Below are 18,251 nucleotides of genomic sequence, written 5' to 3'. Positions count from 1 at the left end.
ATTCTGGATGTCTGGAAAAATTTCTAAATGGGATAAGAGGCATTAAAAATATTCAGGAGAAATATAAATCAATACTTCAGGTAAAAAAGCCAGAAACTTGAAATTTAGAAGGCATCTAGAGTAGATGATATTCATTCAACTTGCAATATTAAAATATGGTGGGATAAAAATTTTGCAGTGGCTACACTGTCAGCTTTAATCGAACCAGTGACAAAATGTGAAATAAAAGTGAATGTGGAAATTGTACAGAAATTTTCCTGCTGTTGTTCCAGGAAAGATTTGTGCAAGTATGCTTTGAGAAAAGAAAAAAGCTGTTAGAGGCAAGCTGGGCTGTGGTAGAATTGGGGTTGCAAAGACCAAATTTTTACCTTATAACCAAGTAAGATGTCAAAACATTGGTTTGCTGTATTGAATTTAGGGCAAAAACAGCTGACTCCACCCTATTCCCAGGAGTCAAAGGAACTGATATGAAACAAAACAAAGGATACAGCAGCAATAGAGTACTTTGCACTCTATTGCTGATGTAAAAGAGTAAAAAGAAATTGAAAAGGAAACAGAGCACAAAAGAAATAGCTGGTAACAGAACAAAGTAAGTGGCAGGAAATTGTAACTAATGACAGCCACACATGAAGTTTATGTGAAAAAGCACATATGCTAATAGTAATTGAAGATATATAAGAAAGAAGAGAGAACCAAAGTGTATGAAAAGATAAAAATTAAAATCCAGAATTCATGTTTAACTTTTGAAATGTTATGTTAACTTAAATTAATTTCACTCACCTGAAACCTCCGTAGTGAACTAAATGTTATTCATGACCTCCTTAGAGTCATAAGATCTATCATGGGAGATCCATCTTAGACATCACAAAGTCTGTTATACCATTCCTCAAACTCATTGACGATTTGCACTCTTATCGCTATATCAGGATGCATTCTACTATCTGGCTACCCTCCATGCAAAAAAAATGTCACTTATCATCACTCTTACTTAGAGTATGCCTCTTTCCATTCATAGAAATTGCCCTTTATTTGCTCACCTGCCTCAATTATTCAAATTCTCCTAAAGGACCATAGCATTGGCAACGTCAGTAATAAATCTTCCAGCTTCTTATCATCTCTAAACTGAATATTTTAACCCCCCCCCCTTCCTGTAATCCAGTGAAACACATTTTCACTATCGTGTAATTCATCATTGCTGATCCTCTCATCAACTCTGCATACTACTACTTTTGTCATCTGGTGGTTCCTAACACTATATGTATTGTTGTCTTGGAATAGTGCAAGTTCTACAATCAGTGTTCTTGAGTTATGGGATTAAAAACCCTATTTACCTGTGCCAGAGAGTGACCAACTTGGGAACCACTTGAAGAAAGTCTTAGAGAAGGATCCTTTAGTCAGTGACTAGAATCAAAATTATAATGGTCATTCTTTGGACATCCTTGCACTATGGATGCAGATGCCATTTCCTCAGATCTACACAGATTTGGTAGGTGACATTACTTTAACCCCCCAACTGGCCAGGTCATCTATAGATGTCAAGCTAAAAATTCTGTAACACCTATTGAATAACATGGATAAGAAGTGCAATTTGGTCTCACTATTTCATCCACCTAGGTCAGTAGGGGAGGTTAAGCTAATATAACAATTTGAAATGTAAATGTTAATTCCGTATTTTAATTTTTATAATTTTATACTCTTCCTTCCATCTCCCATTATTGTTTGCATTTGTATTTTTTCATATTGTCATTTTGTGTACTTTGTTTGGTGTCTGCTGGTCTGGTTAGCCAAGTAGTTAGATTAGCTGTTCTCTAACCAACAGGTTGTGGGTTCAGATCCCATTATGGATATGGATGTTCATGATACGTAACTTCTATTGTCTTACCTTGCTATAACCTTTGATATGGTGCCATATGATCTTTGTTCTCCATGTGCCATTAAAACCATAAATCATTATCACCTGCCAACCCTTTGTGTTGTCAGTGTACAATTTCTTTGTCATTTCCTTTATTCTCCCCCCCCCCCCCATCCCTATTTTCTTTGTTTACTGACCTCAGTTTCAATATAAAATTTCAGTATAAAACGCAAATAAATAAATTATGCAGTACTTCCCACAGGATTACTTACGGCTGTATAGGATGTGGATTATTGCAGTACTTTTGAGAAAATTAATTTGGATGTTGTGAAGGTTTGCAATAATGAGCTTAAAAGAACTTAGACTGGATCTTTTCCTTAGTTTGTTATAGCATATCATTTCATTATAGTGGTGTTCGCTATAGTGTAGTTCTAAATATGCAATAAGGATCTGTTCCAATAGTTACTCTTCCTGTGATATATATTATCTATAAAAAAGTTGTGCTATACAATATGGGATATTAGGGTGATTTGTTGCGAAGTCATGCACCTCCATATGGAACTGGCCTAGTCAAAAAAAAACTTCCTATAACTGACCTTTACCTGACAAGTGCTTAATAAAGGTTCTTTACATTTAAACAGTTCAGACCAGGGTCTCTCCAGCCAAAGAGCATTATTGTTGCTCTTTGGTTGGACACACACACACACACACACACACACACACACACACACACACACACACACACACACACACACACACACACACACACACACACACACACACGCACGCACACCTATGTATAAACACATGTAAACAAAAATACATATGCATTAAATATATGAATAAATTAATAGTAGTAGTTCAAAAACACCAAATCCCAAAACGTGTGAAATTTTTTAAACAGTCATCACAGTTCCAGTTTTACAGAAAGGTTCATAGCCTTCTTTCCATAGTATAAATTTAAAGATAACCAAGTATACAATTTCTTGGTATATTTAAATTTATAGTATAACCGAGTGAAAAATCTTCTAACATCTTTCCGTAGTCTCTTGCATTTGAAAGAACCTGTCGTTCCAAAGGAACAATGCAAAAATCTTCCATTCCAAGGATGTCCAGAAGATAGATGACTCATTATTGTTTTTGTGAGCTAAATGTGCAGAATGTCTATTTAACCTATTTTTGCACTTATAAATTGGCATCTGCTAATGCTGGGTATTTAGATTAATGAGCATTATTCATCTCTTTTGTATGAATGAAATAGTTTCATAAATTGGCCTACAGTTTCCAATTAAAGATGCTTTATTGAATTGAAACTATTTCATTTTGATAAGCATTTTTTTTCTTTCCAAACCTTTGTCTTTATTCATAGTTTATTCTAATATCTATCTTTTATCTGAGGCTTTAATGATTTTTTGACTAGTGTTTTAATGTTAAAACTCCAGTTAGACTCATTCATTTCGTATTAAAATCTTATCTTTCAACAATTAACCTTCATTAGCACCTGTTGGGAAGGAATTACTGAGGATGCTAGTCATATTTAAAGGATGTCATAGATGAAGGATGTTAGTGACACTGTAAGTATGCAGAAGAGTCACTAACATCCTTCATCTATGACATCCTTAACAAAAATCACAATCTTCTCATTGTAGAGTCAATGAGAAGATTGTGAAGGGAGGAATGGTGTGCAGTTTATTGATGTATAGAGTGAATTTGATGGATGAAAGGAGACCGCATTTAAATGGTTTTGGAGTTAGATGTTTGGAGAAAGTGTTGTTTAGTGAGAGTATGGTAGTGAAAAACCAGGGAAAGTAGAGATATTAGGGAGAGGATGAAATGATGCATGTGTCTGGCCACTCCTGTGATAAATGAGTATTTGTAGAGTAATGATTATGCAATGCTGAATGGAATTTCACAGGACTCCAATTTGAATGGGTTAGTAATGACATTATTACACAAGGGTAACTATGGGTATAAAGGGGTGTTGAAATGCATGTACACGAATGCAAGAAGTATCAGGAATAAGGGTGAGGAGTTTTTGGCATTGGTAAGCTTGACCTGGCCAAAAATTATAAGCATCAGTGAGACCTGGTTGACTGAAAATGATATAGTTACAGGGTATTGTATTTTCTGGGAGGATAGAAGGAACAGGACAGGAGGTAGGGTATTGCTCATGATAGCTGCAGAATTACAACCAAAAAAATTAGAAATTAAAGAGGATTTTAGGTCTGAGGATGATGGTTCATTTGAGGCTGTTTGGTGTGAGATAGAAGCAAATAGGACAAAATACATTGTTGGATGTTGCTATAGACCAGAGGGTTCACAGGAAGATGTAGATGCCACATGTCGGCAGATTAGCACAATGAGTGTAGACCAAACAATTATTATGAGTGACTTTTAACTATGGGGACATCGATTTGGAGGGAGGAAAGGGGACATGACAAGATGGAAGTGGGATTTATACAGTTGCTAAAGGATAATTACATGAAATAGCATATTATAGAGGAGACAAAGGGTTTGAGGATGTTAGATCTGATAATAGCATCAGAAGATGTATCCATAACCTAGGTAGACACTCTGTCTCCATTTGGGGCTAGTGACCATGAGGTCTTGTTCTATGAAGTTACCAAACATGTGGAGTTCTATGTTAAGAAGGGGTTTATGCTTTACTATAAGGTTGGTGATTATGAGAGACTCAGGAGTCATCTTGGAACAGTGTCACGGCTTGAGAAGCTACATGGAAAGAATGTCAGTAGTGCATGTCAAGTTGTCAGAGATTGCTTGAAAGTAGCAGTATCAGATTGCATGCCCAAGGCCAGGAGAATAAACCAAGTTGGAATTAAGTGGATGAGTTGGGATAATAAAGCAAGAGCTGCAAACAAAAAGAAAACATTGTGAAGGAAATATATAGGAAAAAGCGATCAGCATACTCATGAGCAATACAAGGTGCAAGCAAGAAAGGTGACTAGTATGGTAAGGAAGGCTAAATCAGTCTGTGAGAGAGAATTAGCCAAACAGGCCAAAGTAAATCCAGAAGAGTTTTTTTTGTTATGTAGCAAGCAAGAGGAAAAATGATTATGATAGAATGACTTTAAACAATGCTCATGTTAGGAAGGTGACTGAACCAAAAGAAATAGTTGAGTTGCTGGGTGATCATTTTGCAAAAGTGTATCGTCCAGGTGATGTTGATGTTACAGAGATGCATATCAACATTGAGGTAGATGAACAGGAGGTATTCAGCATATTAAAAAATATGAATGTGAAGTGGGACTGGATTGCATATTATTATTATTATTATTATTATTATGTGCTACTGTAAAATCTCTTTTGGTGAAATAAAGAAAATTTTAGACTATTCATATTTGGTCTTTATATACTGTGTATACTTTATATACTTTATATAAAATGCAGATATCCTCCAGTATCTGTTGGTTTTCTATATATAGTAAGTTTAATATTATTATTCTCTTGTCTTTTGACCAGTATATCTAAAAAAGGTAGTTGTTGATTGTTTTCCAATTCTAAAGTAAATTTGATTTTGTTGTGAAATGAGTTGATTTCATTTAAGAACACATGTAAGCTTTCTATTTTTTCTTTCCAAATGATAAAAACATCATCTACGTATCTCCACCTTTACTTTATATAGAAAACCAACAGATACTGGACGGTATCTGCATTTTACTTCCAATCATCATCATACACAAATACAGCATCATCCATATGTTACGAAATAGAGCCCAAAACATAGTCACAGACGAAGAAGGTGTACGTACAGAACTTTCTCAAATATCGAAATCGCTATTTCAAAATGGTTATCCTCTGAACATAATCAACAAATTGCTTTATAAAAATAACCTCCAACAACAAAGGATAGCAACTCAGTATGTTTCATCCATAGTCATCCCCTATGTTGGTTCAGTCTCCACTGAAATAGCTAGAATTTTGAAGCCTTAAAACATCAGAGTTGTGTTTAAACTGACTGCAACCATTAGACAGTTTTTAAGATCCCCATTTTTCAAATATGCAGGTGTTTATAGAATACCATGCACTTGTGGACTTTCCTACATAGGCCAAACTTCAAGAAGCCTGGAAATTAGACAGAAGGAACACGTTGGAGATGTAAATCACAACAGAACAGATACCTCAGGTTTGGTGCATCACTTCTCAACTTCTAACCATGCAATAGATTGGGAAAACAGCTCAATGCCATATATAGAGGATGATTACAGATGCTGAATATTCAAAGAAGCAGCAGTGGTCCTACACACAGGAAATAACCTGAACAGAAATCAAGGAGCAGTATTGAAAGATACATGGAAAAATCTGATTAATTCATTAAGCATAGCGGAATTACAGTACGCTAAAAACTATGTAACGTGTATTCACAATAATGACTGAAGCATCTCGCTACATTCATACATTGTCACGCGAGCTGTCAAATTTGGTTGCCTAACTGTTTGAAACGGTTACTGTATTCTTTTGTTTTTTTGCATTTATTATTTTTTTCACCTTTTTTAGTCTTGACAAAGCTAGACAGTATGTTACCAAAACTAGTTGGCGTTCTTGTACATATGTGTATTAAACCAATGGTCTTATAATCAGAATAAGTTTTTGTGTTTATTAAAGAAAATTTTTTTCACCTATATCGATTTTACATAGATCATAAAATATATAAAATTAGAAGTGTATATAACTTGCTTTAATGTATTAAACTTTGTATTATATTGTGAAAATAACTGAATGTAGAATTACAAGTATGTGTAACCAAAGGGATTAGACAGGATTATATTAGTGAGCTGAAGGTGAACAATAATCTCTAAAGTCACTGAAATATAAGAGTTTTGCCGCCAAGACCTAAGGTAAACGTAGGTGACGTCAGGGTGCTTCTGGAAAATCCGGGAAGTTTGGGTGGTAAGACAAGGGACGTTGAATGATATAAAAGGCCATGATTGGCAGGCAAAAAGGCCTTTTTTTCAAATTTTTCTGGAATCTTGGGAGGAGAAGAGTAGGGAGTCTCTCAAGGAGTTGTCCAGGAGATCTTGGGAAGTTCGCTGGTATGTAACCCCAGTGCAAGGGGGGAAGTCAGGAGAGGCTGTATTCAAAAGAGCCTTCCGAGATGTTCTTTGACGAAAGCACTGACCCATGTGTATGCTGATATGCTGAAACCGGAGCAGTTTCTAAAATCGCTGAAGAACTGTATTACTTTTCCAAGGGAGAGAACTTGCAAGATGAATACCGTCGAATAGTACCCGATTGCAGCCATCTCGCAAGAATGAGGAAGGAACCAGCAGAACTCACCCATACCCCTCGAAAACCCTAGGCCTTTACAAGATACTGAGAGCTGGTAATTAGATTGCTCTATGTCACACAAATCGGTTATCTACACAAACAGTAGTGTTTGTGTAGATAACCGATGCTAGTCCTGTTTAGTCAATTGTAGCTAGTAGCAAAGCAGTTAGAGAGCCGAGCGTTAGTCTGTATGTGCATTAATGAATGGTATAAGTTTGCAAGTTGCTTGTGTTAACTAATGCAACATGCAAACATTAAAATATTACATATAATTTGTCTTAATTTTTATAAAATTGAATGCAAGGCTTTACGGGCTAAGGACTTTTCACATGATAATTAAGTTGAGTGTGAGATTTCATTGTTTATGTCTCAGGTGATTAGCTTTACTTCATAAATTGTGATTCAAGCACGTGATATGCCCAATGCTGTTTGTAAAATAATTCTCTTAGTTAAAATAAACATGTTTTGTTTTCTAAATAGCTTGCTGATCCTTGTTAACCAGTGCACTGTCTCACAAAAACTAATTGGACCTGTGTGATCAAGGTGAAGTAACTGCCACGACTGTACAATTCAGGGTTGCTTGAGATTAATGAACAAAGAGTTCTTATATGTGTTCAGCAGAAAATTTCCCATGTTTGTAAAGAATAAAAAATTTACATAGTCCTTGATGGCACAGTCATTAACTAATATAAATTTTTCAAGGACTATTAAACATGAGCAATAGCAATCTAAATTGAGGATTTTCCCTTAACTAGAGGTTCCCTTATTTTATGACACTAGTATCAGATATGAGTTTTAAGAAATTAGAACATTTTAGACACAGATAGAGGTTACCGTCTCCGAAGGAATTAAACATAAGCTCAAGCAGACATAGATATTAATATAAGGAGGGATTCATTAAAGATAAGAGTAACTACAAAACAAGGACTATTACAAATGGTGCAGATCGACAATACAAATTAAATAAATAATCAAATAAATATTTACACTACTCCCAGAAGTCCTTAGACTCATCGACCCACAACATTCCACTCATTCCCCACTCTCCAAGCAAAAAACCTAGTTCTACATCCTTGCTAACCACACTCTTACTCAGTTTCCATGGATGGTTCCCTGGCTCTCCCACCAGCAGACCTGTTCTGAAAAATTTCCTCTGAATTAATCTTGTAAAAACTCCCTCAGTAATTTGTATGTCTCAATCATATCACCCTTTTTCCACCTATCAACCAGTTTCTCTACCTCACAAATCTTCAACCTGTTCTCATAAGGTTCATTCCATAGGCTTGCTATCAACTTCGTCACTTGTCTTTGGATCCTCTCCACCTCCTCCTCATCGCCAAGAAACACTGGCACTCAGATTTGTATGCAATAGTTAACATGGGGTCTTATCAAGACTCGATAAAGAAGGAACAATAACCTGCTTGTCTCTGCTCGTCAAAGTATTCTTCAGTAACCAAGTAATCTGATGAGCCACTTTTGCTATGTACTTCCCCCTAAACTTTAACTCCCTATCCACTAACACTCCCAAGTCTCTGGCTTCGTCAATTTCCTGGAGTACAGTTCTACCAATGTGGTATATAGCTGGTAATCTTTTCACCCCAAACTGCATAACCTTACACTTTTCCACATTAAACTGACATCCATTCTCCTTTGCTCAGTCTGCCAATCTGTCCAAATCATCCTGCAAAATTTTGACATCATTTGTATTAACTATTGCTCTACCCAACTTTGCATTATCGGCAAAGAACTGAACAGTTCCTCTCAGATCCTTTCCTATATTGTTAATGTACAAATTAAACAGTAGTGGTTCAAGAACAGAACCCTGCAGGTATATCAGCCCAGGCTACTTGAATCTGCTGCAAGAGAATTGGTATTGCGTCTATTGAAGTTGTTCGATTTAAATCTCAGCTCTTGCAGGGTTCCAGGAGAGTGGAAAGAGTGTAAGCTAGTGCCATTGTATAAAGGTGGCTCCAAGACAGAGGTAGCAAACTTTAGACTAATTAATATATCAGGAGTGGTTGTTAAAGTAATGGAAAAGTTGGTGAAAGGTAGAATATAACAGTGGGTGGCTATGGATACAAAGCCACCCACTTTACAAAGCCATGCTGGGGAGCATGGCTTTGTAAAGGGTAGGTTTTGTCTTAGTAACTTATTTACATTTTATAATAAAGTCACAGCAGAATTGGATGAAGATAATGGCTACCACATGTCATACTGCTCAAATTTACGAGGACATTTGACAGAATACCACATGGAAAACTATTACAAAACTAGAGCAGATGGAAATGGATATGAGGCTAGTAGCTTTTGTATAGACAGACACCAGAAAGTAGTATATGGTGGATTGGAATCTAGGAGAATAATGGTGACTAATGGACTACCTCAGGGTTCGGTACTAGGGCCGCTACTCTTTATGTATATCAATGACACAGGGAAAGATTTAACTGGAGATATTTAGTTTTTTGCCAAAAATGCAAACCTTGGGAGAGCATTAAGTGTTAAAGGTGATATAGATGTCCTGCAGGATGATTTAAATCACTTAGCATTGTGGGCAAAGGATAATGGTTGACAATTTAATATTGCAAAATGTAAGGTTATGCACTTCAGGTTGAAAAAGGACAAAGAGTTGAAATTCAGATGACATATTGCAAAATTTGGTAAAATAGCCCAAGGAATTACTTGGATGTTGAAAAATATTCTAACAAGTAAAATAAGGAAGTTATTATCCCTCTTTATAAGGCTATGATTTGGCCACATCTTGATTACTGCTCACAGATTTGGCCACCTTGGTTTTTTGGGGACTAGGAGGTAGTCAAGAGGATTCAGAGATAAGTGACCACAATGGTGACAGGTTTGTGGAATACTCCCTACGAGGATAGGTTAAAGGTTTGTGGGTTACATAGTTTAGTTGATATGCAGAAAAGAAGGGACACGATAAAGGGGTTTTATAAAATTGATGGAAGTGAAATTTTTTAATATGTGACAAATATTCAGACAACTAGGGGCAATCCGTGGAAGCTGTGTAAGAGTGCGGTTAGTAGGGATGTTGCCTGGAGAGTGGTGAATGGAATGGATTGCCAGAATTGGTTGTGAGTTCTGTGATGGTGAATGAATTCAAGGAGAGGTCTGATAGGATTTGTGTGTGTGATGATTGATTTGGGTCTCCCACGATGAGTCTCCAGACTCCATGGAGATGCCATAAAATATTAATAATAATATTTCAGTTCAACAGATTGTTTTGAGAATTTAAAAAAAATTTCCAGTGCATTGAAATCATTCTTGCAGAGATTAGATATAAAATTTTTGGTATGGCTATCAGAAAACAGAAATGTTATTTTTGTTAGATATGAATATTATATACATTTTGTACTTTAACCATTCCTTAAAATTTGTTAAAATTTGTTTCTAATTTGAAAATTCAGATTTCATTGCTGCAGTGATTTTTCATGTAATGATTATGAATTTTATCTTCTTCTTTTTTATTATTTTCAGGCTCAGAAATTATAGAATCATATAAAGGAAGGATATGTCAAAGTTGCAAACCTGGTTCTTCATTTCCCCTTACTTGCAAGAAGTGTAATTTTTTCCTATGAATACATAATACAGAAAATCAGCTTTCTTGCTAGTGTATGTGTTAAAGCATTCTTCTAAAATTATTAGAATTTCTAAGAAAAAAAAAAAGTGGTGTATGCTAAACATTAATAGAAATGTTTCCATTTTCAAAATCATATGAAATGACTTCACATGAAAAACCTTATATCTGTGAGGTTTGTGGGAAAGCATTTTCAGACAAAGCATATTTTAGTAAACATAGCAGAATTCATTCAACTGACAAACCTTTTACGTGCGATGCCTGTGGGAAGAAATTTGTGCGGAAAGACAATCTTATAGAACACAGAAGTATTCATACAAATGATAAACCTTTTGGATGTGATATCTGTGGAAAGAAATTCTTTCGTCCAGGAAAGCTTGCTCTTCATATGCGGATTCACACAAATGACAAACCTTTTCAGTGTAAGACCTGTGGTAAAAATTTTCTTCGTAAAGATCATCTTTCTGTACACATGACAACTCACACAAACGATAGAGCATTCAGTTGTGACATATGTGAAAAGAGGTTTTCACGGAAAGAACATTTAGTCAAACATCTAAAAATTCATACAAATGAGAAACCTTATTTGTGTGAGACTTGTGGGAAAAAATTTTTACGTAAAAGTCATCTAACAATACATCTTAATGTTCATTCAGGTGACAAGTCTTTTATTTGTGATACATGTGGGAAAAAATTTTCACAGAAAGGGCATTTGGCTGCACATGTTAAAGTACATACAAACGATAAACCTTTTTTGTGTGAAACTTGTGGGAAAAAATTTTTACATAAAAATGCATTTGCTATTCACATGAGGATACACCAAAATAATAAACCATTTAGCTGTGAAATTTGTGGGAAATCATTTTCTCAGTCAGGTAATCTTAGTGTACACCGTAGGACTCATTCAAATGAAAAGCCTTTTGCTTGTGAAACTTGTGGGAAAAAATTTTCTCGAAAATATTCTCTTTCATTACATGCTATGAGCCATGCAGATGAAAAATTGTTTGTTTGTGAAACATGTGGTGCTGAATATTCCCATTCAGAACAGCTTTTTGAACATCGCAAATCTCATTTGAATGAAAAACCTTTTCTGTGCAGAATTTGTGGAAAGAAATTTGTGCTTCATAATTCTTTACTGGTACATATGGCTACTCACAAAAGCAATAAACCATTTACCTGTGAAACTTGTGGGAAGAAATTTTCACAATCTGGTAATCTAAGTACACATAGAAAAATTCACACAAATGAAAAGCCATTTACATGTGAAGTTTGTGGAAAGAAATTTTCACGAAAGTATTCACTTGGTGTACATAGTATGACTCACACAGATGAAAATTTTGTTTGTAATGCTGGCGATATAAAATTTTCACAGTTTGTTATGGACTCCCAAAATAATCATGCAGATGAACATTTTATGAATAAGTGTGGCATTAATGAAATCGAATTCACAAGCTTAAAAGAATTTGCAGATTGTCATGTGAGAACCTATAAAACGGACAATGAATTTACATATAAAACTAAGTGCAAAAAATTTATGCAGAAAGATTCTTTGGTTGTACATAATAAAGTTAACACAGATAAGCTTTTTTCTTGTGAGATTTGTGGGAAAGGATTTTTGCGACGGCATTCTCTTTTAATACATAGAAGAATACATATGAATGAAATGCCTTTCACTTGTGAAATTTGTGGAATGTGTTTTACACAAAAAAAGCAGTTTACTGTTCACAGTAAATCTCATCTTATTAAAGAACATTTTATGCACAAAACCTACAAGAAAAATATTCCATCATCTGTACCATTTACTGTACATGGATTTCGCACAAGCAAGAAAAAATTGCTCTGTGAGAAGACTGATGAGAATTTTCTGTAACCAAAACTTTCCATGCAGTAAAATATTCATTTAGAAATTTTGTTTAAAGAGTCATCAGTCACAGTTTCTCGCCCTTGGAAATACTTTATGCATCATCTAATAAAATGATCTTATCTACTTATCTCATTCATCTGAATGCTAAAGTTCATATACATGTAAGGAAGTATAAGTTGAAAATTGCCACATACCATACCTCTTAGGAAAAATTGTGTGATGTTGGCTTTTTCATTAATTAGTAAAATTGAAAGGATAATCTAAAAATTGTGCATAGTATGATTGGAAAAACTGGATATAAAAGTATGACCATAGAAGAAATTATGTATACAGGAGTATTTAAATCTATGCTAACCTTGCATAATTACCATGATTTTTAATATAATTACATTTTTGTGATGTAGAAAAGTAATGATCATGCTTATTCTTGTGTCATTTAGAATGTGGGCAATTTGGATGTTGCTTTTAGTAAAAAAAACAAAAAAGTATCTGGAAATTTCATTTTCTATGTGTCAGTAGAATGTATATTTATAGAATAACGGTAAAATATCATCTCATTATAGTACTGCCAGTTAAGTGTGCATCCTAAGGGAATCTGTGTTTTTATTTTCTTTATCATTTCATCTGCTTGACTGCTCTTTTAGTGTTTTTAAGTTCCTTTTCAAGCAGGCATTTACCTTTGTTGTGTGTATCCTTACACAGAAACAACTTGCAAATGGATGAAAACATTTGAGAACTCTATTTATTATTGTTATCTCGATATCCATGGAGTCACAAGACTCACCGTAGAGACAATACAAAGTATTGACTAGTACTGATGAGCCCTGTGACAATACAAAGTATTGACTAGTACTGATGTTTCCTTTCATTTGACAAACTTTTCTAGCTTATTCAAAACCTTCTTGCAGAGTCAAAACATCAGCACTATTACTGATAACCCTCCCAAGCTTCACATCATGTGCAACTGAATATCTTCCATAGCCCTGTGACAATATCTTTAACATAAAGATGGAACAATAATGATCTCAGTACTGATCCTTGTGGAACTTCATTTGTAACCTTCCTACTCCCTTATACTGCTCTTCCATATTAAACTCTCTGATAGCTATCAGAAAGCCAGTTATCAATCCAGTCCATTAACCTGATACTCAAACCTGTTTGTTGCAACTTATAAACCAATTTGTCATGTGGCACCCTGTCAAATGCCTCTGCAAAATCCATAAGAATAACAGTGTATGCTTACTCTCATCCACTGCTCCTGTTGCTCTATTGGAAAAGGTGTAAGAAAAATAAGAGTGCCTCTTAACAAATCCATGCTGGCCTGCATAAATAATATTGCCCTCATCTGCTCAATTCTGTGTATGAGTTCTTACCAAAATTTCTCCAAAATGTTTACAACTACAGAAGAATACAAATAGTCCTATAGTTAGATACCTCCATTCTACCACTATCTTTATGTAGTGAGACTATTTTACCCTCCTTGCAATCTCCAGGAACCTGTCCCATTGAAAGATGTTCATTAATCAGTCAATTTAATAGTATGGTCAGTTCCACAGCACATTCTCATAACACACATGGCAAAATTCCATCTAGCTTTACTGACATTTAACATAGTATTCAGAGTACATCCTCTTCATTCACTTATAACACTTTACGACTCCTTATTCTTCTAGGATATTCTAATAAAGTGATAATTAAATTGCTCAACTATATCATTTGCATTGACCATCCAAGTTCCATCTCTATCCAGCACGGTAATCATCCACAATCATTTTCCCTCCTACTTGCCTCATAGCGAATAAACCTCACTGGGTATATTCTTGGATTGCAACACTAGTCACCTCTCATATTCTAATTTTTCTCTCCTTGTAATACTAGTCACTTGCTTATCCTGAGCCTTATATTCCTGATGTAGCTTCTCCCGCCCCCAGTAATCTCTTTTTTTCATCTCCAATCTCCAATTCTTGTTTAATTTCTGTAAACATCCATTTGACTTTAAATCTTTATCTTCTTTATTTTAATTTTTGTGTATCTCCCATGAATTACTGACCTTTCATTTTTATTAAAATGAAGTATTACTGGCTATCGGACTCTGTGGTTGCATGCTTTTTTTAAATTTATATATTAATGGTATAGGGAATAATCTGGGGGTAATGTCTAACTGCTGGCTGACGATTCAAAACTGTGAGGGCAGTAGTTAATACAGCAATATAGAGATCCTGAGGATGATTTAAGTAGATTTACAGTTTAAGATTATAGGCTGTCGATTACATTGATGGAACTAGACTACAGGAAACCGATGAGGTTAGAGATTTGGAGTAGAGGTGGACAAGGCATTGAGGGTTCAGAGAGCATATTGCAAAAGAGGACATAACTAAAAGGATTACTTGAATATTGAAGAAAACATTGACAAGTAGAGATGATATTATTGTTTCTCTTTATAATGTTTTGATATGGCTACATCTTGTTACCTATGCACAGGTTTGGTTGCCCAGTTTTCTTGGAGATGAGAGATAGTGGATAGTAATGATCTTAAGTTAGTGACTGAGAGTGGTGACAGGTCTGTACAATACTACCTCTGAGGATAGATTGTGCATAGCAAAGTTTAGCTATTATATTAGATGGAGGAGAGGACATAATAGAAACATTAAGTTACTAAAGTGGTTTTAATAACATTAGTGCAGAAGAAATTTTTCAATACATGGTAAATAGGAAGAGAACAAGGGATCATCCATGGAGTTGAGAGTGTGATTAGTAAAGGTATGAGAACTAGATTTTTTGGCTTGGAGAGTGGTGAATGAGTGGAAAATGAGTTGCTGGAGGTGAATAACAGTTAGTGTGGGCCGGCTTACCATAATCCTGGAATTTCCATGAAGGTGCTTCTATAATAATAATAAGGTGAGTTCACTGTAGTGATTACATATATAGTGGAGTTACCCTTGGACTTTGGTGATCTAAATTGCACCCAGTAAACATAATCTCACATTGATCTGATATCATTTCATATGTTAAGTCATCTCATCTCATCTTCCCTCTTTTACTTTGTGGTGTCGAGGGTTTATTAATCATTGGACCTCAAACCGTTCACAGGATAAGGTGGTCAGCTCTGCGTCCATAGTGTCTAGTTCTCAAGGCCGGTTTGCCTGCTTTGTGGGATGAAAAACTCCAGGATAAACTGGGAAAAAACCCTACTGTCCATGCCCAAGACCAGCTAACTTGGCTATGGCTGAGGAAGATCCTTCAGCTCTTCACGTCACCGACGGGAATAGAACCTAGGACACTCCTTCCCCAGGCATATGGTTGTGAAGCGCACAGCCACTAGGCTAACCATGTGGATATATGTTAAGTAACATATATTAATATTACAAACACACCTGTAACACGTTTTATGCACATTTCCTAACTTTTAGTTTATATCAGTTTATCATACTAAGACAAAAATACAAAACAAAAAAAATAGTACAGTGGATATTTTATTGATAATAAAATGGAAACAGAGGTTGAGCAGAATCTGCTTTAGACTTCAAATGAAAGGCAGGCATTTTAGTTTTCTTATCTTTTGCCTTAAAATATTATCTCTGTAACTAACTTATGTCTGTTGGTAACAAATTTGTTTTCTGACTGGTTTTAACTGAGACGTGGGGGCAATCAAGTTTCCAGGAAGGAGTTACCTTCATTTAAAAACATTCCAGGTTGCATCCTTTCAGTATGATTATAAATAATTATGGAGTTTACTTATGTAAATGAATTATGTATTTCTGTAGAATACATAATTATATCAGTTTAACAGTTAAATTTTAACAGTTGATTATTTCAACAGTTAAATTGAAAGCATGTGATATCTCTTCTTTCTGTGGTGTATCGAAAATGGCTATGAAACATAGACAAAAATTCTACAGAAATAAACAATTTGTTTAGATAAGTAACCTCTGTAATTATTTATTATTATAATGTCTTCCATTTACATCTTTTTTTTTAAAATCAGTTCTCATATTTTTAGTGATTTAGCAAGTAGCCATACTACTGTTCTACTTTTTCTTTATTTTTTGCTGCATTTTATGAAATACGTTTTCCTAACTTGTACACACGCAATACCAACCACTTTTTATATGTCAGGTTGAAAAAAAAGAAACTGAAAAAAAGGTCAGATGGTTCCACAGATGATTGTCATATTCTGTAAAGAAAATAAAAAGGACAAAAAGATTAGCAGGCTTCAACTAATTGCACAAGTTGTATAAAGTAGCTATATAATTTTCAAAAAACAGTTGATAATTGAACTTTCTCAAAATTTTTAATTTGATGTAAAATAATATTTGCAGGTCTTCGTAATAATGTATGTAATTTTTTGATGGAAATGTAATAGATTTAAAAATGTACTTATTCTTTCTGTTCCTAAATAACCTTCCATTGTATGATTTGAAGAATAATGGAACATGTGTCCTTGGAGAAATATTCCCCTCATCAAGGGGAATATTTATGAGGTTTTTCAGTATAGTCAAGTTAGCCAATTTCACGTGAAGGTTAAGTTGCAAGATTTCTCACCTTTCTTGAAACAGTTTTCTTCATGTAACAGGCATATCAGTTAGAGAATGAACAGGAAAAAATACTGAGTAATTGTAGATAGGAAATGGTGGATTTTACAGCATAGATGTGGATGGTGGGTCATGTCATGTGACTGACCTTTGTAATGAGTCATGGTACTCCATAGAAGTGTCATAATAGTAATAATATCGGTCATCCTATTATGGAATCAAATTCTACTATAATACTTAAAACTGATTCTGGCATATATGTGCATATGTAGAAGTACCATGAGTTGTCTCTCCCCCCACTGCACCAACCATCCTCCTTTTGATACGTATTGAGCAACAACTTGTATAACAAAAAAAAAAAAAAAAAAAAAATCATTTGCCTATCCACAGTACTAATATGCTACAGGCTTATAACCTGAATAACAATAATAATGTTAATAAGTGGAAATTTAAAAAAAAAAAAAAAAAAAACAGCTAAACAAACTTCAATGCAGTGTTCACAAATATTCTCCATTTTACATGGAGGATGTCCTCCAAGAAATTCATGTAAAGCAAATTTCAATATTAAATGGGGTACACCATTTCTTTCACACCTCTGACTGTTTTTATTGATTGGTACAACATGACAGAATTTCATGCTGGCTGGGGCGTTGCCCAGTTAAACAAGGCCCCCATTGTTTTGCCAGGGAACCAGGGTGAACAGCAAAAAGTCAGGTATTAGAACAAATCCTGAAACACATCCCCCAACTGAACATAACCAGAGTTCAAGATCGGTACAGTTAACATAAGAAGCCTGAATGGCAAAGAAATGGAGCTGGCTGAGGAATTGAATTGAATAAGTACTAGATAGATGTAATAGGGATGAACAAAAAAGACAAACACTGTTGAGATCTTTCTAAGCAATAAATACAAAATATTATATTCAGCTACTAACAATCAGGGAAAAGAAGGAGTAGCTATAAGGCTAATCATACAAGGCTAATCTTGAATGGCTGACAATATCAAGTAGTGATGTGGGCAATATCAGAATGGGAACTGGACAATGAGACTTATTTGTGCCTATGATCCCATAGAAGGTTCTACTAAGGTAGAAGTGGAGGAATTTTTTGAGACTTTAGAGAAAGC

The 18,251-nt window shown here is 34.9% G+C and overlaps 1 protein-coding gene across 3 annotated transcripts in view; it reads left to right on the top strand.

Moving 5' to 3' along the window:
* The window catches only part of LOC150100772 (uncharacterized), a 36,911-nt gene extending 19,947 nt beyond the window's left edge, over nucleotides 1-16,964 (top strand). For 2 of the 3 annotated variants that reach the window (XM_090401198.1, XM_090401197.1), the window contains exon 2: nucleotides 10,631-13,043. In XM_090401198.1, the coding sequence (XP_090257324.1) occupies nucleotides 10,846-12,600 (1,755 nt within the window). In that variant the 5' untranslated portion in view covers nucleotides 10,631-10,845 and the 3' untranslated portion in view covers nucleotides 12,601-13,043. Of the gene's footprint in view, nucleotides 1-10,630; nucleotides 13,044-16,710 lie in introns of those variants that run through there. The other variant, XR_016549129.1, reaches the window with a different exon arrangement.
* Nucleotides 16,965-18,251: the final 1,287 nt, after the last annotated feature.

Source organism: Typopeltis vanoorti, chromosome 12 (genome assembly GCF_054136105.1).
Source record: "Typopeltis vanoorti isolate ZY-2024b chromosome 12, IOZ_Tvanoo_1.0, whole genome shotgun sequence".
NCBI lineage: Eukaryota > Metazoa > Arthropoda > Arachnida > Uropygi > Thelyphonidae > Typopeltis > Typopeltis vanoorti.
This window is presented reverse-complemented; position numbering and strand designations above follow the sequence as displayed.